This window comes from Haliotis cracherodii, unplaced genomic scaffold (assembly GCF_022045235.1).
Source record: "Haliotis cracherodii isolate W230 unplaced genomic scaffold, xgHalCrac1.p SCAF_7, whole genome shotgun sequence".
NCBI lineage: Eukaryota > Metazoa > Mollusca > Gastropoda > Lepetellida > Haliotidae > Haliotis > Haliotis cracherodii.
In genome coordinates, this window is record NW_027266330.1 from 3,435,836 (window position 1) to 3,458,703 (window position 22,868).

Consider the following 22,868-nt stretch of genomic DNA (forward strand, 5'->3'; position numbering starts at 1 on the left):
AACCCCATGATGATGTTTGTATGTGTGAAAACCCCAAACACAATTACTGATCGTTGTCTTTTACCTGGAGCGGCCAGGAATGTAATCTCCCAAAATTATCCAAAATCATTTTGTGACTGAAAATGAAAACAAGTTAGGCTTTTTTCCAGAATTTAATTCAATCAATTGAAAATATCAAATTACTGATTTAGATTAATGACGAATCATTATTCCGCATAAAGGTAAGGTGAAATGGGGTTTAACGTCGCGTCCAAGATTATTGCACTTATATAGCAATGTGCATGTACGTGTGTGTGTTTGGGTGGCTGCTTGTACTAGTCCGGACTGATGCCAATGTAAAGTGCTTGCTCACTGAGATACCATGCCGCAGTTTAACATGAATACCCCACTCAGACACAGTATACTGACTCCGAGCCGACCAGTCCTTGCTTTAGGTCCTTAATGCCGAACGCCAGACAGGGTAACAACAAGTACCATCGTTTAACTTCTTTTGGTATTACGCGGTCAGGGATTGAACCCCGGACCTCCCGCTCTCCGGACGGACGCTCTACCACTAGACTACGGAGGCGGTCTCCGAATAAAGAGTGCTTGAGTCATTACTGAGCAATTACATCATTGCATAATTCGGGACGAATTAAATTATTCTGCAAGGGACAACTTATAAAGGCTACAACGTCATATACGACTATAAGATCTACAATGACAGTTGAAGTACTATCATAAACGTTCGAAATATATGATACTGAAATATAACTATCAATCTAATGATATAAATTCACATAAATACATACCTCGATCATTTCAGAAGTCTGATAACCAACATATAATACAAATGACGTTGCATTGCATGAAGCTGTTGCTTTCCATTAATAATAATCATGATAATATGTCTGGATTTGTTTCAGCTGGTAGAGGCCAGAGAACAAACTGTGCACGTGTCTGTTGTTATTTTAACACATTTGTTTCAGTGGGTAGGCTGTGACACAAGGAGGTCACATATTGAACTATGGCCCTGCTCATTGGCTATGGTGACAGCTTTTGATCCACCATTGTTCAGGGCATTAATGTCAACAACTTTGTGTGACAGGATATGCTGCACTATGCCTTCACTTCCTCCTAAACACCCCAAGTGGAGGATGCTGTTACCACTGGCATCAATGTTTGACAGATCTGCCCCTTCACTCGCAAGTACGTTGAACACTTCTTTATGTCCATTCTCTGCTGCCATCATCACCGGTGTCCTCATGTGTCGTCCTGTACAATCAATATCAACAATGCTCTGTGCAAGAACGAACCTGACCATTTCAGGGTGTCCTAGACGACAGGCCAGGTGCAGGATGTTGTCATTATGCTCATCCACAAGTGACAGATCAGCCCCTTTACTGACAAGTAACACGAACACATCTCTCTGTCCCGCTTTTGCTGCCATCATCACAGGTGTCCTCCTGAACTGTCCTTTGCTGTTGATGTCAACAATGGTCTTTGAAAGAAGATACTTCACTATCATCACACTACCAGAAAGACATGCCAAGTGAAGAATGTTGTTACCATTATCATCTAAGTGCGACAGGTAAGCTCCTTCATACACAAGAAAATCAAACACGTGTCTGTGTCCGGCCTCCGCTGAGATCATCACTGGCGTCATGCTATGTTTCCCTTTACTGTTAATGTCTAAGATGTTGTTATTCAGGATATGCTGCACTACCGCCAGGTGTCCCCCAGTGCATGCACAATGAAGTATGTTGTTTCCATGGTTATCCACCAGTGATAAATCAGCTCCTTTATTCACAAGTAACTCTAAAACGTCTCTACGTCCGTGCGCCGCTGCAGCCAATACTGATGTCAGCCCATCTTGACCTTCCTTATTGATATTTACAATGTTCTGTGAGAGGATATACTTCAGTATCTTCACATGTCCTCCAATACAGGCCACATGAAGAATGTTGTTACCACTGTCATTCACACGTGACAGATCAGCTCCTTTGTGCACAAGAAAATAAAAAACGTGTCTGTGTCCAACCTCCACAGAGTTCATCACAGGTGTCATGCCATGTTTTCCTTTACTGTTAATGTCTACAATATTCTTGTTCAGGATATACACCACTACGCCAGTGTGTCCCCCAATGCATGCATAATGAAGTATGTTGTTACCATCGTCATCGTTTAGTGATGCATCACATCCCCTACTCAAAAGCGTCTTCAAAACATGTTTATGTCCCTTACGTGCTGCAGCCATTATTGGTGTCCTCATACAATGACCCCTACTGTTTATATCTACAATTTTCTTTGACAGAATCGACTTCACTAACATTAGGTCTCCGCCAAAACAAGCCAAGTGGAGGATGTTGTTACCAGAGTCGTCAACCATCACCCCATCACATCCTTTGCTCACTAGAAAGTCAAACACGTCCCTTTGTCCATATCTTGCTGCCGCCATCAGTGGCGTCCAGCCACCCAGTCCCCTACTGTTCATGTCTGTAAGACCACTGGATAAGACATGTTCAACTTCCTCAACGTTTCCACGTTTGCAGGCGATATGTAGATTTGTGTCTTCTCTTTCTCCTTGTTTGCCGTCGGAATTACCTGAAACAAAGACAGTTATATACACACCAAAATATCTAATTACAATAGACATAAAAACAGGAACATATTCCTAGCTTAATTTGATGCATAAGTTCTAACACACAAGATCACTGTTCCTTTTACAATTTACCAAAGACATATCATTACTATCTCAACGTTCTTTTTTCATTTAATTCGGATACTTTTTTCTTGAATGTGCGGATGCTATTAGTCATATTCAAAGTGTCATGTTTACACTTTTAACAGTTAGATCAGAACAGAAATTGATATAATAAAACATTGGTAACTTACTTGTCAGTTGTGTTTGCCTTTCACGATTTTGTACTCCTGAACATAAAAACAAAATTATCTCATTAGGGAATTTTAGATTTTACTTTTATCCACCTGTCCCTAACCTTGTCAACGACCAACCCCAGAATCATCAAACATAATACCAACTTCATCTTGATATTAACGCTTGCAGTTTGCTTGATGATCTGTTACTTTTCAGGATGTATTCTGAAAAACTGATTACTGTTAGTCTGTATTGTGTCTCTTCTACATAACTAACACCACAAAGGGTACATTCAGTGACAAAACAGGTCTTCAAAACAATTGCGTTGTGCGTTCTTGCTGAAAATTAAAGTCTGGATCGATTACCAAAATAGGACAAGTTTCGCAAATGATTAGTGCCAAATAAGGAATTCTGCATGGAGATGGGCTCTAAAGAAAATTGTCCTAACACTTTACTGAAAATTTCTTTATGATGTTTGTTAATCAATCTTTTTAGAAGTTTTCTTCGTGTTCGTCGATTTCGTGGTATTGTATTCTAAACCACATGCCACATTTACTTTCCTGCCCCAAACAGTTTTAAGTTAAATGCAACCAAGTTATTCTCATATCTCAGGGACAAATTGACCACAAGCAGACAAATAGACCTGCTTCGTGTTATTTATCGTACTTGGTAGTAATTCTTGTCCTTGTGGGTCTGGTACCCCTGAAAAGTAAAGAATTACTGTCGTTATGGATTATTCGATTACACTGTAATACATTTGTTCTAAACTACCTTAGAACAAAAGCAACAACATCTTGAAAATTGGAATTATTTTGACAACATTCGGTGTCTACGTGGTCCAGTTTATATCCTAAATAATTGATGGCTCGCTCCAGTGTTTGATGTATAGCCTACGGAGTATTGATGGATAACTGAGAACTAAATATGAAACATGAGTTCTGAAAAAACAACACTTTCCATGGATATCTACAGCCCGGAACTTACCCTTTTTTCTGCATCTGTAAAGACAAAAATGTAAGTTCAATCAGTGATCTTTGTGGGATAGTTTCACAAGGTTAGTGACACCTTGATTGATTCTATTTAGGTTTAAAGTGACATTAGGACATCTAAATGAATCTAATCAAGGCATATCTTATCTTTCATAAGAGGCAACGTGATAAATCTCAAAGAACAATGAAGAACGAAGAGTGGTTTATTTCACGATAAAACATTGTTCTATCATGACGTCATTTCTGGAGTATGGGGAATATGTGCTCACAACTTGATGACGTCATATATTGAAAAACATGTTTATGAGGTGCGTGTCTTGTGAGTTGTTCCCCATAGATCTAGCTCGGCTACGCAGAGATATGACAATCAGTATTCGAACAAAATGGTACGGTCGAAGTGAGGATATGCCGGAAATATCAAACGTAACCAGGCTGTTAATAAATTGGAAATCTCCGACTTTGCCGAGATCGGATTCTATTCAGGGAATCATCATTATAAAATATGGGCAAATATTTATGTTGAAGCTTGTATATTTTGTTCAAAAGTCTTAAGAAGATGTACATAAGGTTCAATTCTCACATTAAAAAAATAGGACCCGTGATCGTATTTCTTAAGCAATATCATTAAAATCAGATCTAAGTTCTTGCTGCCGCTAAACAAAGATCCGAGGACATTCCATTAGGGGGTCACGTCAGAACGACCTTTCACTAAATTTGACGACTACTGAAATGACTAACAAGAAGTCGACATCAGCCAATTCGAAAGCAGCTTTCACGAGCTTTACTGGCAGTCGTTTCACCCTTACAATTTCCATTTCATACTACGCTTGAAAAATATTTTGACACAGTTCTCGATTAAAATTTTGAAAATTGAACAAACATTTCGGAATGTCTAATAAATGGTTGAGATTGTGTTGGCAGTGCTTCCTACGTACTGTGCAACGCCTCCTCCGTTCAAATGTTTATCCCACGGAAGTCAGAGATAGACGATAATATTGACGTCGAAATACCCCCTGTAAACGTTTTCGAGGTTGCATGATAAGAAAACACATTCCCACTGTAACTTTCATGATCTGGCAAGCGACGTTTTGATTGGTCGGATGAAAGGTCGTACTGACTTGACCCGCATTCTGACAGCAGCGATAGCAAGATCTAAGATTGATTTCTTAAGTAAAAGCCAGCATTAGACCTCACTGATTCCACAGTAGATGGGATGATCGTTGCCATTGATAACACGTGCCCATGTGTCGTTCGTTAAAAGCCGTTCTTTTCAGGTATATTTAATCAGTTAAAGTTCCGATTTTAACTGCAACATTTTACCTGTACTTATTCGAAAACGTTTAGTTGAGCATACAATGTCGCTGTGTATCCCTGTAGGTTAAAATTTGAACATTCCTTTCAGCACACATAAATGTATTAATAATTAACACTCTTCTAGAAACACATTGAAATATATAAGTAATATGTTTTGCAAATGCTTAAAAGACTCTCAAAAGTTATTTATGTATGAGTGAAGCTATAGAGGAATTAGCCTGTGAAGTGAAGTTTCAAATAGGCTGAAGAAATCACAAAAGCATGGCAAGCAAATGCAATATCGTCCTGATATAAAACATATTATACAACACTATAGCCCAGGTTTGACATTTTATTTATCTGATCCGATGTACGAATTTATATAGAGCACGTGGGAGTGTTATAACACTTGTAATTATCATAAACTCCTCTTGGTCAACGATCAAAGGAAGCACCTACCAAGATTACCTTGCACACTTCACTCACGATAGGCAGGACACAACTAACTTGTTATTGTAAGTTACATGATTCAGGAGAAAAGGATATCGAACTCTTTTTGTATTGTGACACGAGAATGCCTTACAGAGAATGTCTCCATGAGACCACATTTTGATGGTAGAGCTTACCTTCTTACAAAAATCACTGCGCAGACAATGCCCACAAGGACAACAAGTACAGTGGTGACAACTGGAATGATGATTTGAGCATGAACACTGTCTAAACTTGATCTGTTTGTTGGTGCCACTCTCGTGGTTACGACCTTAGAACTGCCATAGGTTGTATCTGCATAATGATAAACACATAGATAAGAGAACGTGTACATGCAGAAAATCTAGGGGTTGTGATATATAGCAGAACAGTTAACCAGTTACTAATATGACCGTAACATGCCATATTATATTTTGATATTTTATACATGATACGCAGATCATGGTTAATGTTTTACTGTTTAACTAATTGTGATTACCTGAAGGATCTGTCGAAATGCATTTCAATGCAACATAATAAGAGATGGTGTGAATGAAATAAATACTTTGATATATTTAATTGTATGTCAACATATATAACACGTCACCCTTTCGCTCGTCATTTTTTCACACATCTTTCTGACTTTAATGTGGAATCGTTATACCTTGGGTAATCTCACAAAATTCTCCGATGTGATTTTCTATACAGCCCACACTGCAATGTCCTTTGTGCTGATAACAGATTTGTGGTTTGCAATTCATGCTGCAGGTTTCATTACACATATCTCCATAGAAACCTTCCCTACATCCTTCAGAGCAGCTTCCATTATCCTTGTTACAATGCAATGATGTATTTGGAAGAATCCCACAGTTGTCAGAACAATTCAGCTTGCAGCCATCGCCATATTTTCCTGGCTCACAATCCTCTTCAACAGGTACAGTAACACCTGGAATATACAATGTGCATTTTCTAATTGTGTTCTCTCACTAAATAGTTTAATCTACGGTTAGAAGTATGCAATTAACGGGCGTTGGTTGTTTTGCTATAATTTGTTCCAGAAAATGCAGAGTGGCCATGCCTGAATTATTATGAACAGTAGACCTCCACTATCAGATTCACCAAAGTGTGACACCACTGCCTTCACATCGAAGTATTGTGTTTAATTTAGGATATTATGTGAGCTTCAATTAACTGTTCCATTTGAGTCACGAATGAAACTACTTTCCCTTCATTCATTCATTACACATATACATGAAGCAATGCAGGTCGTATACTGAACACCATGAACATAAGTTGAAGTGGAAAACATCATTAAGTTGTAGTACCCGGAGGTCTAACTGGCATTCGTTTCAGAGTGTCATCACAACAAGCAGTACATTATACTTTTCTATTATCCGAGGCCTGTGAGTATCTGGACTGCATTCATGTTGAAATAAGTGGTTGTTTACATACTCAATCAATAATCTTTTGCATCTTGACCACAAAGAAAATGATTTGGGACCATTCCACCAAACGCAGCATGTTCATTTTAAGTAATTTTGAGGAACATCGTAGTTATTCGTCGCGCGTGCATGAAGATGTTGAGTTAACAGATTTTTGCGAAAGTGATCTGACATGGATCTGCGACAAGACAAACTCATTCACTCAAACATAAAGAAATAATCACATGTTGAACCATCATGCATAGATACTACGAAGGTTAGCCGTCTCCCGATTTGATAAAATTTAATTGTTCACGATGCAGTTTTTAGATGAACGCGTTACCGACTCCGTGGTCACGTTGATAGAGCCTCTGCCCTCAAAACAAAAGGTCTTTTGTCAGATGGGTACACAAAGTACGTTATCTAGACTATCACTTCACAGACTTCCATTTGTGTGGAAGCCGCGGTGGCTGAGAGGGTTAGATCGCCCGAATTTGTACTTTACTAAGAAAGTTGTATCCCAAATATAAATATATATCCCATTTGTTATAAAAGTTCTCGGGTTCGATCTCCGGCCGTATCGTTCGAAAAGACGTTGACACATAGTACTTGTTGTTTCCCTAATTTGATACTTGTTGTATCCTGGACTAGCGATCATCATTAAGGGTATAAGTCTAGCACATGTCGGCTTGGAGTTAGTCCACGGTGTCTGAGTGGTGTATCCATGCTAGAACTGGACCATTGTAGCTCATTGGGTTACAAGTATAAAACTAGCATTAGCACGGATCAGAACATGCACACACACGCACGTACGCACGCACGCACGCACACGTGAACGCATGCACGCACGCACACATATTATTACCTGCTGGACCAGGAGTTGTCAAAACTGTGAAAACATAAAACATAAACATTTCAATACAATATAACATGAGATGGTTAAAATAGACACTTTCGACATCGGTCAAAATATTTAACCTTTATCTGATCGTTTTAACTTTAATGTGGCAACGTTATACCTGGGTAAACCTCACAAAAGTCTCCGATCTGATTTCCAATACAGCCCCAAGTGCAGTGTCCATTGTGCTGATTACAGATGTGTCGTTTGCAGGTCTTGCTACAGTCTTGTTTACACAGATCTCCATAGAAACCCGCATTACATCCTTCATAGCATTTTCCGTCTTTATCACAGTGCGGTGGGTCTTTTGCAAGATTACAATTTTCAGGACAATGCAGGTTGCAGTCAGCGCCATATTTTCCTGATCCACATTCCTCTTCACCATATACAGTGAAACCTGAAATTCATTAACAGTCACATTTTCAAACTGGTTCTGCCTACAGTTAGAAATACGTATTAAACTAGTGTCATTAATTAGCTCATGGAAATATAATTCGTTCGAGAAAATACTGTTTGCTCTTATTAGCTGCATGACTCAATAATTATGCACACTAGATCTACGCAATGAGCATCAACAAGGAGGTACATCATTGTCTATCTTTGGAGGAGTCAAACATTTGTTTTGCTGTATTTTTTGTTTTAGGTACATACATCCATAGTTATTTCAGATTACTTGCTAATGTTAAACGTTTAACAGATCACATAAACACAACTTTGACGACTGTTTCTGACAGTGAAGTGCATCTCATGAACACAACGAGCATGCTTTTTACAAGGTTTGAATATATAGTTTGGTAGTGATCTTTTGATCAATCAGATTTACTCTCCCATGGAATACGTTCATTTGCAATTAGCATCCATGTCAAAGTTATATTAGTTAAATTAGCAAAACGTTTCATATAAAGAAAGTACATGGGTTTCGGTTCGCTTTTATTGAAATAAAGACTTTCAATCCAGTTTGTACTACACAATGACAACAGCACATTCCAGAATTGGTGCAGAAACCCTTTTTTCTCATTGGTCAGGAACAGGACTGGTTCAGTCCAGTCAGAACTTGGGAAGACAACAATGATGATATGGATGAGCATGTGGAAAGAATATTTTACTGTAAAATAGAAAATGTCCATTTGTTTATTTTATTTGATTGTATTATCATTGTTTGATAAACTATATACACGGTGTAATATGAAACAAGCTATATTATGTAATGCTAATTTATGTATCACAGGACATGCAATTACTTGTACTTATAAAGGCATTGTTGTTGCTGGAAATATATAATTTACCAACACACTCATCTCTGTCCTTCCTTATTCAGGCCAAATCCCAACCCGTATTGTGGACTTAATTGTCCAGAAATGATATTATTCGAGGCAAGTGAGTTTCTGGGTTGAAGCCGTGCTGAAACAGGTGGTGTCATACATGTTGAATCCGTAACCCATCTTGACAACAAAGATACTGATTTTAGAACATTCGACCAAACGTGTCATTCGACCATTGGTCATCGTGTCTATTGCAAATAGGGTGACATGAACGATAACGTGTATTCCGCGTGTCAGTGAGAGCACGACATTACAAAGGTACTTACTGTATGCAAGCACAATTCCAAACAGCCACATGTCCAAGTAATGAGATTTCCTTTCGCTGATCCCCTACAAATAAACAACTTGTAAAAGTTATTCGAAACTGTCTTTGATGGTTGTGACGATATTATTAATTATTATTTTATTTACAGATTAAAATAAAAAAAAGGCCCATAAGATGGTTTTGGTGATCCTGGCACAACCAGTGTGGTTAGGCTCATCATTCGCTCAGGGCCCTCTACACTAAGCCGAGACAGCGAATGGGACTTCTCTAAGGAGCGCTGCCCAGTCGAACCCACCAAATATTTTTCGGGGAATGTGAAGACTCCCCAACACTACAACATTCTGCATTACCCAGATTGTCAGTAGGGCGGTATTACTTGCATCAAACCCGGGTACCATTCCAAGATCAGCCGACAGAAGTATCAAACCTAAGGCACCGAGAACAATAGGGAGTCGGACAACTTGGTGGTTACAAGCGTGATATTTCGTAAGCAAAGTCGTAAGCATATTTTTATACTTTTGTCATGTTTTTCCCGAACCTTTTCAGGAGTATTACAGCTTAATACAACAAACAAACAAAACATACTAGAAGTGTAAAGCGTATAGAAACTTAACTTCGTTAATACACATGAATAATTAATCAATGTCCCAGCCATAAGAAGTCCATTGTACAAATCTGATTTTGGGAGTACACTGTACTGCGTCAGGAAACAAACACTAACGTTTTTCTTGCAACCTGCAACATACAAAAAAAACTGATGTCATCACTGATTAATGATCCATTAATGTAATGTTCACATGCCGTTCACGGCCAATTGATAATAGAACCAGTTATTCTGTTTAACATACATATGGTTAACATACTATAGTTACTTGAACTGGGTCGATGTTTCTGCTGGTTGACTGAAGTCCACGAGTGTCATGATAATTTCAGTACGATTTATCAACTATGCTGATTTAACGACAAAAGAAATATATGGGTCGAGACATTAGAACCGCTCTCCACTGTTTCGAAAAACGAACATATTTCGTATAGATTTATCTTTACTTAAAACAGAGTATTTGTACACACTGGAATGGATTCAACGTTAACATTTGTTTTTAGTTTGTAGATTTCTGGTCCAGAACTGCTGTGTAGCCACACGAAACCAATACAAATTGATTGAGTGACAGATGTAACCGGTAGGGCAGGACATGCCTACCCTTTTCGCGAAAACCTGGTGTCAACACTAATTTTCAGTGATCCATTCATATAATTTTCACCGTTGTTTGCCTGGAATCTGTTTCTGCGTGTAACCTGGACTGGTTGTTCTGTGGTATTGACGTTTCATATTATCATGAAAATGTTCATGTTTACCAAATAGCATTGACACCATTGATATTTGCGTATCCTACCTCAAAGGTGTTTCCCCCCACCAGCGTCAGTACTAAAACAGAGACTGTCTAACGTGACATGAGGTGAGGTGACATGGGGTTTAGCGTCGTGTTCAATATAGGGATAGATATAGGGACGTGCATGTGCGTGTGTCTGTGTGTGTATGCCTATGTGTCTAGTTGTGTTTGGCTGCTTGTTCTGTTCTGGATTAATGTCGGTTTTATGGCAGGCGCCAGCCCTCTGAGAAACCAGTTTAACATTGAAACCCTACTTAGACACTGTTACCGACTCCAAGCCTATATTAGACCACGAATGTGGTCTAACTGGTTTAGATTGTGTCTACAGTTTCAGGTCGTATATAAGTCGACACCTTACTGAACACTAGAGATTCTAATGGTAGTGTCTTCCTTCTCTACCCCAACCTTCACCACAAACAGCAATGGCACTTACCCCGCGAATCCCACGTTCAACTGAAATCTAAAATCTACATAAGGTGAAAACAATGCCTTCATACTGGCAGTCCAAATCACGAAGTCAAGGACAGAGTAAACATTCGGATAGCAACATTATCGCAATGTCTAACGCAGTGGATTACACAAACAGTGGGGTCAACACAATATCTGTACAGCGTAATTTAATCGGAATAGTATTGTGTGAACGTTTAAAGCCCTACATCATACCACAACCATCATGGAGGATGACATACGTCAACCAATGCATGTCCAGGTTCAACCCATCTGAGATTACACAACATACTGCCTGTAACAAAACTGTCTATTAAAAGAAACATATCTTGTTAAGTTGCTTACCAAAGTTTCACTCGAAAATGTCACAATTCACACAGTCACTCCTTTGATGTTCACGCTGGTAGTGTGTCCTATCCTGTTAAGTGTTAACTGTCCTGCATGACTGCATTTGTAGCCGTCGCATGATTTGTGACCCTTCTTTCATTCTGTCGTCTTACGTTTGGCTTTGTGCTGACTAAATACAAATGAATGCCTTGCTGCAAATGTAATGTAAACAGCCCTGCGATTGACGGAGTGATCGGCGTATACTATAACACTTACATACTCTCATACAAAACGTTAACACAATATTTATGTGTTTGGTTGATGTAACAAATGTATTCCAAAATTAAGTAGGCTTACAAATCAATACTATTTACTGTACAGAAATTACAACGTCAGTAAACAGTAGAGTGGTTGTAGAAGATTCAATGGCTATAAACAATATGGTGGCAAAACTACAAACTACAAAATACATTGGGGATAGTAAAAGTCAGTGATAATGATTTATGTTCACCCAGCGACTGACGGTGGTCATGCTTCCGAAATGGGCTGATGAGCCATGAGGAATCAGGAATGATGAGCGACCGTCACATGAAAGATGGTTCCGTAGCGGTGATAAGCGTGAGAGACGAAATGTGTGAGAGATACGAAGTCACACTATATATACAGCCTAACAAGCTACCGTAAGTCTTTTCTATACCGTGCCCTCACCAGTCTAGCTACACTAGAATATTACACAACTGTCCATATGTTTCTATAACATACAATCGCCGTCGAGCGGTATACGAACCGGAAGTTTACACACAACACAATCATCTTCCTGACAACTGATCACTGCCCAAACAAAATGCAACAAACGTCTACCGAATTTCAACAGAAACAATGAAACAATTATTGTTAAGCAATAAAATACACTGCCATATAACAAAATGTAAAATATATAGCTATGTAACAATACGCTTATGCGTACATGTATGTGTGTCATCATCTCATAAATCACAGCTCGTTGTTCATTGACTAATTAGCACGACGTCTAGTCATTCCCTCATTCACGTGCGTGCTCGTGAAAGTCATATACTAGTATACATGTACATCCTTACCATAGATTGATATGTGGAGAAACGCGCCATGACGTCAGGGCACAATGACATGCAATCAACCAAGCAAATCAGCCTGAAAATATGTTAAAGTTTTAATTTACGTGTGGTTTTGGGTAGGTATGTTGTTTAACGCCGCACTCAGGAATATTCCAGCTACATGACGGCGGGATGTAAATAATCAAGCCGGGACCAGACAATCCAGTGATTAATATCATGAGCATCAATCCGCGCAATTGGGATCGATGACATGCATCAACAAAGTCAGCGAGTCTGACCACCCGATCCCGTTAGTCGCCTTTTACGACAAGCATAGTCACCTTTTACGGCAACCATGGGTTGAGTGAGTGAGTGAGTGAGTGAGTGTGTGAGTATGGTGTGAGTATGGTTTAACGCCGCATTTAGCAACATTCCAGCAATATCACGGCAGGGACACCAGAAATGGGCTTCACACATTGTACCCATGTCGGGAATCGAACCCAGGTCTTCGGCGTGACGAGCGAACGCTTTAACAAGTAGCTACCTGACAACATACAAGATTCTTTGGAAGATGCCCTCATACAGCCTCAGACAACTCCATGCCAAGAACCTGACCTTGTCCTTTCTTGATAAATTGATATTATTGAATGTTCTGTCCCTTTTGATACTAATGTGATTGACAAGGATCAGGAAAAACAAATATGCGGACATCCCTTTCGAAATGTCATGCCTGCATCCAAAGTACCAAGTTGTCCGACTCCCAGGACTTACGTTTGGTACCTCCAAATCTGTTGACTGACATTGGAAGAGTACCCAGGTTTGCTGCCAGGAATACAGCCCTTCTGACAATCTGGGTAATGCAGAAGGCTGCAGTGTTGGTGAGTTCTTAACATTCTCCGAAAAGTTCGTGGTGGGATTGACTTGTTAGCGCTGTCCATATCGCTGTCTGGTGTAGTGGGGACAAGGGCCCTGAGTTGATGATGAGCCTAACCAGCCTATTTGTGACACGAACACACAAACCCTCTTTGCATCATTTTAAAAAAAAAACAACTTTCATATAATAGTTAAAATTATACGCTAATTGATCACCAGGTCTACTGAAGGAAATATACTGCACGATATTTATAGTTCACAGGTGCTCATATCGAAAATTTCTTCAGGCGGCATTATTGAATGAAGTGTACATTAAGTGAAACCATTCCTTCACTATTCAATGAAAATGACCATGTTAATTTCTTTATCGTATTTCTACATTTATTGGAAGTATGTTCAGTAGAAAAGCATACAAAATTCAACTTAAACATACATTAAATGTAAATTTTTATTGTCAGTGATATCCGTGAAAGATGCACGACACAATAACACATAGCACAAGAAAAGGGATTGATAGTCGTTGCAGAAACCTATGAATGAGTCATTTTAAGAAAGCATCGTCATGGAATACACGGACGTCACCCTTCACCACATCACAGATGGACGTTTTATATAAGGTCCAGTTGCATGGTAACAAATAACGAATATTTACCATTTGAAATCTTTGGTTTACAAGCTGATTTACTTGCCAACAGGGTAAACGTAACGTTGTAAAGTTTTACAAAACAAACTAGATCCTAAGTGACCAGCAAGCACCGCCTTTAATACCAAGATCACATAATGATGTACTTTCAAAGTAGTGTGTTGGTAGGTGAATAAGTAAACATTCATTGCTACTCCTAGGCGTTGTCTTCAGTTGGTGATATATATGTGACAACGGTACTCGGATCGTCAACAATAACGTCCCTCATTAAGTGAGTATATGTCTGGGAACCACTCGCTGAACTATATGATGTATCACCACTGTTGTCAGATCCAGGTGCCCCAAGAAAGTATTCAGCCAAACAAGGAAGTGCAGGATCACTGTTGTTGTCTTCAGTATCCGGTGTCCCAGGTAAGTAGTCAACTAAAACAGGAAGTGCAGGATCACTGATGTTGTTTGCAGTGTCCAGTGTCCCAGTTAAGTAGTCAGCCAAACAAGGAAGTGCAGGATCATCGTTGCTGTCTTTGGTGGCCGGTGTCACCAGAACATAATCCGCCAAAACAGGAAGTGCAGGATCACCGTTGCTGTCTTTGGTGGCCGGTGGCCCCGGAACATAATCCGCCGAAACAGAAAGTGCAGGATCACTACTGTTGTCTTCAGTGTCCAGTGCCCCAGGGAAGAAATCAGCCAAAACAGGAAGTGCCGGGTCACTATCGCTGTCTTCCTCAGCGGGTCCTTGTTGCTGATCTGGCAGCTGAGATACTTCATCGTAATCTTCTATAACCCAGTACCGATGTAATGTGTAGTATTCTGTTTCCACTTGCCTGAGTCTTTCTGTATGTGTCGACTCATTACTTAGGTTGTCCCTGAAAATGTACACATAATTTACAATATGTATCTTTTACTACTGTCTACTGCTACAAGTACACCATTATGGCCTTTATTATTTTTGGCCTGTCGAGTTACTTCTGTTATTTCTGTTTCAAATTTTTGCCTTTGATGCACTAATAGTTCTCACTTTACAACATAAAACATTATTCAATGTATAATTTAAATATAATAATGCGTATATGAATATATAAAAAAACATAAAGTGTGCAGACATTTATGTATAAGTAGACCTAATAGATCCAGTACAGTATTGACCATACTGATAACAAATGAATATTGTCTGAGGTGCCTTGACAGTCGCCTTCAGAGATTACAAAGGTCATAGTTAACTGGTGTACAAAACATATTATATTCATGGATTAATATATAAACTATTGCTACTAAGTAGTCCAATGACAAGAAAGTGGTTAGTAAACTTAACAATGAATTTGAAAATACACAATTCAAATACCGACCTTTCTGCAGAGGAAGTTTTGCGGCACCGGCGGAAAAGAAACACGAGGCAAGCAACAAGAAGTATACATGCGGTCGACAGTCCTATTCCCAGAACATACAAGGTGCTTCCTTTGGTCTCTGAAAAATATGAATAATGACATCGCCGTAAAAGCCGGATGTGAAACACTGTCTAATTATATGTGTGCCAAACCGTTAATGGCCTGAAATCGATTGTTTTTTAATCGTAACAGATAGCGGTCATCGAGTCAAAAGGCACGAACTAATTGGAATGTTTAGTGATTTGCGAAAAAGTCAGTGAAGTCAGTGAATTAATGTTAACTACATGATATTTTGAGCAATATTAGCAATAATAGTTTTTAATATCATTTCACACCCGTATATTGTTCTTGTCATCCAGCGGCATAGCTGACTTCATTCGAATAGATCGGAATGACGTCACATTAGAAACGACATCATAGACGAGGATCGCGATATCATTCCATAATTGTGGTTTCCAAAGGGGGCGGGAGTGATCAGTGCAAGGTTAGCTCATAAGGAGTGCAATCGCATTTGTGTCGTACTGATTTTAAGAAACTCCTGTAGGAATTCATGTCTCACTCTCACTGTCGCTCGAGAAATACCATAATTTTAAAACCCGTTTCGTAAAATCATGCTTGTATAATAATCCCTTATTTACTGTAACGGACATGATGCTTTATAATATGATTGAAATATTTGATATTATAGAAACAGTGAAATACTTTGACCTGTAAAACCAGACCATTATGCATCCCAAGTAAGCACATAATGAGGTGCCATAGTTACAAACTACGTATAACAAGTTATAACATTGAAAATAATTATTTTATTTGGTGCGTGATTCTTGACTATATGAGTTAAGGCACATTGGGTTTTTTAATATGTCTTATTCATGTTGAATCGGTCTAACCATCTACACGACCATCTTTGACATTCAGATGTGCAGGAGTTGGAACTGATACTATGGTGGACATCCCAGTACAGACATGACCTATACTCCCTACTGTTGTTTTCAGAGAAATATGTCCCCCGTGTTGTTAAACGACAACGCAAAGACAATTACATAATTTATTCATCATAAGTAAATAAATATGGTCTTGATTTAGTCATACTTCCGGTGAGGCTCACACAACAATGAAAGGGCTCAGCGATGCTTCTTCAAATCACTTCAGTTAATCTATCATATGTGTGCCACTCCGACCCAGCGCGCCAGCAGCAACATGTTTTGAAGTAGAAGTGAGTTTTGCTGCTTGCTGCCCCAAATCGCCGGGGGATCCCCTACTCGTGACGTCAGTTCCAGACAGAGACAGACAGCACGTGCAATAGCGTTAATTTACTATTCACTTAGTTGTACCGAAATAAATGCCTAATTCGATCACTGACGAGGAACTGTTAGCTGTCGAGGTAGAGACGCGTCCATGTTTGTAAGAAGTGAGTGAGTGAGTGAGTTAAAGCTTTACGTCACATCGGCAATATTTCCGCCATATCGTGACGAGAACATTTAAAATACTGACATTAGAATAAAACACCTTTCATCGACGGACAGTAGAACAACTAGCATATCACAGTTTATAAGTAAAACTAGTTTAGAACAATTAAAAGTTGTAAGAAGTGGATTCAGCACACCTACATAAGGCTTCAGATGTGTGGAAAACCACTAGCCACGTGTTTGAGTGGTAAGTCATTGAGACAACTGAATGTAGCATATGAAGAATTGATAAAGTTTAGCACTCTATAAAATGTATCTACATATTATCTGTTTGTTTATGCTGTCTCCGTTTGGGTTGAGCATATGTTGCTTTGACACGTTTCGCTGCTTAAATGCGGCCCGACCGTTATCAACACATGTATGGATTATGGATTCTTTGTCTGCATAATTTGAGCCTTTAGAGTATAGAAATGAATACACAATAATAATGAATCATATATATAGGATCTTTGACATTCTCATACATACATATATACATACACACACGCTGGCACGCACGGACGCATACCTACCTACCTACCTACCTACCTACCTGCCTACACGCACGCACGCACGCACTCACACACGCATGCACATACACCTGTGGCACGATTTATAAGTCTACGAACATGATGATTGTCAATATGTTTTGAAATATATATATGAATTTCAGTTTAATATATCTTAATTATTTTGAAATAGACTAACCATCTCCACGACCATGGATACACTCTCCGCTATATCTTTGACATTCAGATGTGCAGGAGGTAGAACTGTTACTTGTCACAGTGTGATTGGTATTAGCGGCGGGGTAAGAGACACAGTTTTCACTACATATTTTGGAGCATGTACGTCCATACAATCCCGGTGCGCATGCTTGTACACAGTTTGTTGTTGAACAATGTTCACATGAAAATTGACAGTCCTGCCCGGAATATGGATCATGACACACATCGCATCTGCCTGTTATCCTGCTGCAATGTCGACATCTGTGTGAACAAGTCTTGCAGTCGGACCCATAGTATGAGTCATGGCATCTAGAAACACAAGATGACGTAAGATGGCAGAATGTTCCATCACATCCTTGAGGACATTTGGTACAGTTTCCCCTCGGACGTATGCACGGAATATTGCACTGAGTGCCATAGAAACCAGGTATGCAACCGTCAGAGCACTTTGGAATGCCTGTTCCTGCTTGAGTACATTCACTGTTTTTGCATCTCTTGCTGCAAGGCGACTTGCACTTGAGATCGAAATACCCGGGAAAGCAATCTGTGATACACTGTTTTGTTATACTTGAACAGTTGGAACACTGTTGCTTCTCCGAACAATTTTCCGCTGTAAAATTTAATAGGATTATTATTAAAATGACAATTTATATAATTGAACATACTTTTAATGTTTGAACAAAAATAGCGTTTCATGTTTCATTGTTTTTAGTAATGTTGAGGATAGAAATAACTCGCATTATGTATTCCAAATCATGTGCAGTATAGTATACGTTCATAAAAGCAATAGCATTTGTTGTGTGTTTTATTGTTGCAGCAAAACGGTAAGTCCTCCGTCGTAATGGTGATCAGCAGCAGATGACAACATATTTGATACGCTGGATAGAAAGGGGATATAGGGGCTATATAGTTGACAGGGGAACAGGGCTTAGTGCCATCGCATAGGAATAGGAAATTGTTTATTATTCGATAAGCAATATTATGTATTTGATTATTTTGATTTGACTCCGCAATCAGCAAAACAGCAACTGGATTTCACAACCCAGTGATCGATATTGTGAGCATTGACGCTGTCGCGGTATGAGGACACATACCGAGTCGCCGAGCCTGACCATAAATCCATTTCGTAGTTTCTTACGACCAGCATAGTTGTCTCGGGACCTATTCTAACTCGAAATCCCCACGCGATAGTAAACAAGACACACGAAGACCAACAAGCAGATATATGCTGTGATACTTAGTCATCAATAGGTGATTCTTGTTGGGAACAAAATATGACGTTGTTTGGAAATGTGATGCGTCAGTGATTTGACAGACGATAGATGGCAGCAGACGTGTGGACAGTTTTCCCACTCAAGACAGACAAGGCTCTCACACATGCATCCTGATTGAAGTGAACGGGCATGGGGCTCAATTAACCTATACATAACCTCTATACCAGTCACAAGTCAATAGTCTATCGCAGTGTTACAACAAAGAACATTGTTCACTGTAAACACATAGTGCTATTCGAAGTTATTAAGCCATCATTATATATTACAAATCATACTATTTTCATTTAATTAAACCTTAAAATATGAATAAATGGAGAAACAAATTCAAAAGTTACCTTGTGTCGACAAAATCGTAAGTGTCACACTTACTATAAGCTGAATGTCCATCACTGTCCTGAAATGAATAGTAACACATTAAAATTAACCCCATTATGATAAGTTTCATTATTGAAATTAGCAGTTGACTTGATGACGGATGGCTGTAGTTCAAATACAAACCGTACCTGTCCACTGAGATACGCTGTAGCTGTATGATCAGCAGCTATAGGAAAAGACTAATGTGTTGCCTGCAGCACTGAGCTATCACTGAACTACGACTTAGCTATCACTGAACTATCACACTAAGGCCACAGTTCATAAATACTGTTTTAATAAGGTTTCTATTTCCCATAGACCAGGCCGAACCGTACAGCTGATATGTGACACGTCAATGCTAATGGAAACTGTTTTCTAGAGATGACGTTGATAGCAAGGACATTCCTTCCTACATCAAACCTTGGATGTATTCCAACTTGCACGGCTCATTATATCACACCCGAAAGAGATCTGATATACATTATTGTTGTCTAAGATGCGTTTTGAACAAAATATTCCAAAATTAAACGTTGTTTTAAGTCCCATAATTAAACAGGGGCATGATTGGCCGACTTTATGTGCATAATTGCCTGATCTTTTGTACTTGCGATCAAGAGATTCATTGAAGTGGAACATGGTTTATTCATCATAACTTCAGGCCTTCCCTCAACACCCGGTATCATATATATGATATATTGTTCGAAACAAAAGCAACAAAACCCTTTCCACATTCATCATCTCTAGGAAAGGCAGAGTCGATTGTTAGATTCATGAGCATGTGTATATGAAACTCTATAAAATAGAGGTGATACCAGGCTTTAGGAAAAAGGTGTGCATCTCATCCATCACAAACACACGCAAAGGTGAATCAGTTGTTCAAGTCGAAAACAACCCAAAGAAACATATGGAACAATTCAAAATAGGAAATTGCGTGAGACATAATTTTTGTTTCTGATGCGTCAAATATGGAAATGCCTAGCTTCCACATGTCTACCTTTCATTTTTTTTAAAAGTATACTCAACAACAAAAGTTCCTGTGACACCAATATTTTAGTGTATTTTTCAAACAAGTAAAGTTTGGTTTTCAATATTGTAGTACATGTATGGAATCAAGTCACAAAAACGCAACTGCTACAGAAAAGCATGCATTCCATGCAAAAGTTGACTTTATGCAAGCCCAATTCATTTCACTACCCAAAAATGGGTATAAAAACATGTGCGTTAACGGGATTCCATATGCATTGTTTAGCATCGTGCTGACAACAACCACTCAGAAAAACAACATAATTATTCAACAATACGAAATGCCAGCCTGTCTGAGAGCCATTGGTATGCTTGAAACAGGGTCAACGGGATGATGCAAGACAATTTAACGTCAACAGAAACACCATTTGGTGTTTTTGGCAACGTTGGCAATGGACGAATGCAGTCAGAGACCATCCAGAGGCCACGCGTAACTAATGATCGACCAGAAAACTGGAAACAATCAACACAACTACGAAATCGATTCCAGCCAGCAACAGCGACTGCAAGAAGCATCCCTGGCCTTCGACGAATATCTTCACAAACCGTATGTCGCCGCCTCAGATGTGCAGGGATTGTCGCTAGAAGACGTCCCATTTTGACAGGAAACCACCGTCAAGCACGTTTAGAGTGGTGCAGACAGCGTCTACGCTGGACGGCCATGCAGTGGGGGCAAGTTCTATTCACTGACGAGTCTTGTTTTCACCTCAGCCAAAGCGATGGACGGATTCGAGTGTACCGGCGTCGGGGTGAACGTTACGTAAAGCATTGTGTCACGGGAGCGGCAGCGTTATGGTATGGGGTGGGATTGCAGCAAGACAGAGGACCCGTTTGATAGCGGTAGAGGGAAATCTCAATGGACAGCGCTACCACTACGAGATCATCGGCCCTGTCCTACCGTTTTTGCGTCGTCATGGCCCAGGCATTACCTTTCAACATGACAACGCCACATATTGCTCGACTTGTTCAGGATTATCTTCAACAAAACGACGTGAATGTCATTCCCTGGTCGGCTCGCTTCCCTGATCTCTCACCAATCGAGCACAAACCGAAATCGTTTCAGATTTGGTAAAAAAACTTCGCATTAAATATTTTTCAATGTCACAGGATCTTTTGTTGTTCAGTATATTACTGGAACCTTGCATGTTGTAACCGTCATCCAACACCTAACTCACTCACCTATAATTTCATAACCATATCAGCATGATGTCAGACTGTTATACACGTGTGTAAACGTTACTTATAGGCAAAAGAGTATTAAATGTCATATGCTATTTTATACTCTTAAAACAGTAAAGGATTATGAATGCTGAATGTTAATATCAAGGTTTGGAATAAACCTGTTGACTTGATTTAATTTGATATAATTCATAGTTTCTGTATGAACATGGAATACGGCGTCTTTAACGAGCGGAGCGTCTACGGGCGATTGGCACGCTGGAAGCTGGCAACAGACAGAGCGTATTGGCCAATAAGTTCCATTCTTCATAGTCTGTGATCAGCAGACTATGAAACAGGTACCAACAAACTCAAAATGTTGACGATCGACTCTGTTCATGGCGTCCCAGGTTAACGACAAGAGTACAGGATCGATTGATCAAAAACCATGTTCTAAGAAATCGAGCTCAAACTGCGAATCAAATTGGTGCAAATTTCCATCAGACGACATGTATACAAGATGCGGGTCAGACGATTAGAAATCATGTACATGCAGCTCATCTCAACCGTCGACGGCCACGTGTTTTCTGCCGCTTAAACATTGTCATATTGCCAACATATGTCAACTAGGGTCATCGTTGAAACTGGGGTAATCGTCGCTGGTCACGTGTCATGTTTTCAGATATGTCTGTTTCCCGGTTATCTGCGCTTCCTTGATAGGCATGATCATGTCTGACGACGTCGAAATGAGCGTCAAGCCAATGCCAACCTGAGACCTCATGGCAGACTTGGTAGTTGATCGGTTATGGTGTGGGGTTGCATCACTGTGACTGAGCGGATCCAACACCAGGAAAAACTGGACAGTACTATTGTGACAACATACTGTCACCCTTTGTTGTCCCGTTTCTATGGTGTTTGATCGACGTTTTGTCTTTCAGGACGACAACGCCCGTCCTCACCTCCGGCAGTTCACTATCAAGTGAATGCCATTGACAGCAATGAGCCCTTCCCCTACTGAACATGTCATGGACATGATAGGGCGAGGTGTGCGTCAACGTCACAGGCCGTCGAACATGTTGGCTGGACTTGGGCAGGCGATGCTAGAGGAGAGGGACAGAATCCCTCAAATCGCCTGTGGGCGTTTCATATGTAGTATGCCTTGTTGATTGAAAAGATGTTTGACAGGACGTTGCGGTACGAACTACTGATACAAAAACGCCCACTTCCAAAT

General features: G+C 39.7%; 1 protein-coding gene across 1 annotated transcript in view; it reads right to left on the reverse strand.

Moving 5' to 3' along the window:
* Positions 1-964: 964 nt before the first annotated feature.
* Positions 965-22,868, reverse strand: part of LOC139447947 (serine/threonine-protein phosphatase 6 regulatory ankyrin repeat subunit A-like) — a 42,417-nt gene continuing 20,513 nt past the window's right edge. Inside the window, exons 5-11 of the mRNA XM_071229450.1 lie at positions 14,586-15,133; positions 8,189-8,323; positions 6,413-6,553; positions 5,766-5,922; positions 3,842-3,855; positions 2,353-2,583; positions 965-1,980 (exon numbers count right to left, since the gene is read on the reverse strand). Of these exons, the coding sequence (XP_071085551.1) occupies positions 965-1,980; positions 2,353-2,583; positions 3,842-3,855; positions 5,766-5,922; positions 6,413-6,553; positions 8,189-8,323; positions 14,586-15,133 (2,242 nt within the window). The remainder of the gene's footprint in view (positions 1,981-2,352; positions 2,584-3,841; positions 3,856-5,765; positions 5,923-6,412; positions 6,554-8,188; positions 8,324-14,585; positions 15,134-22,868) is intronic.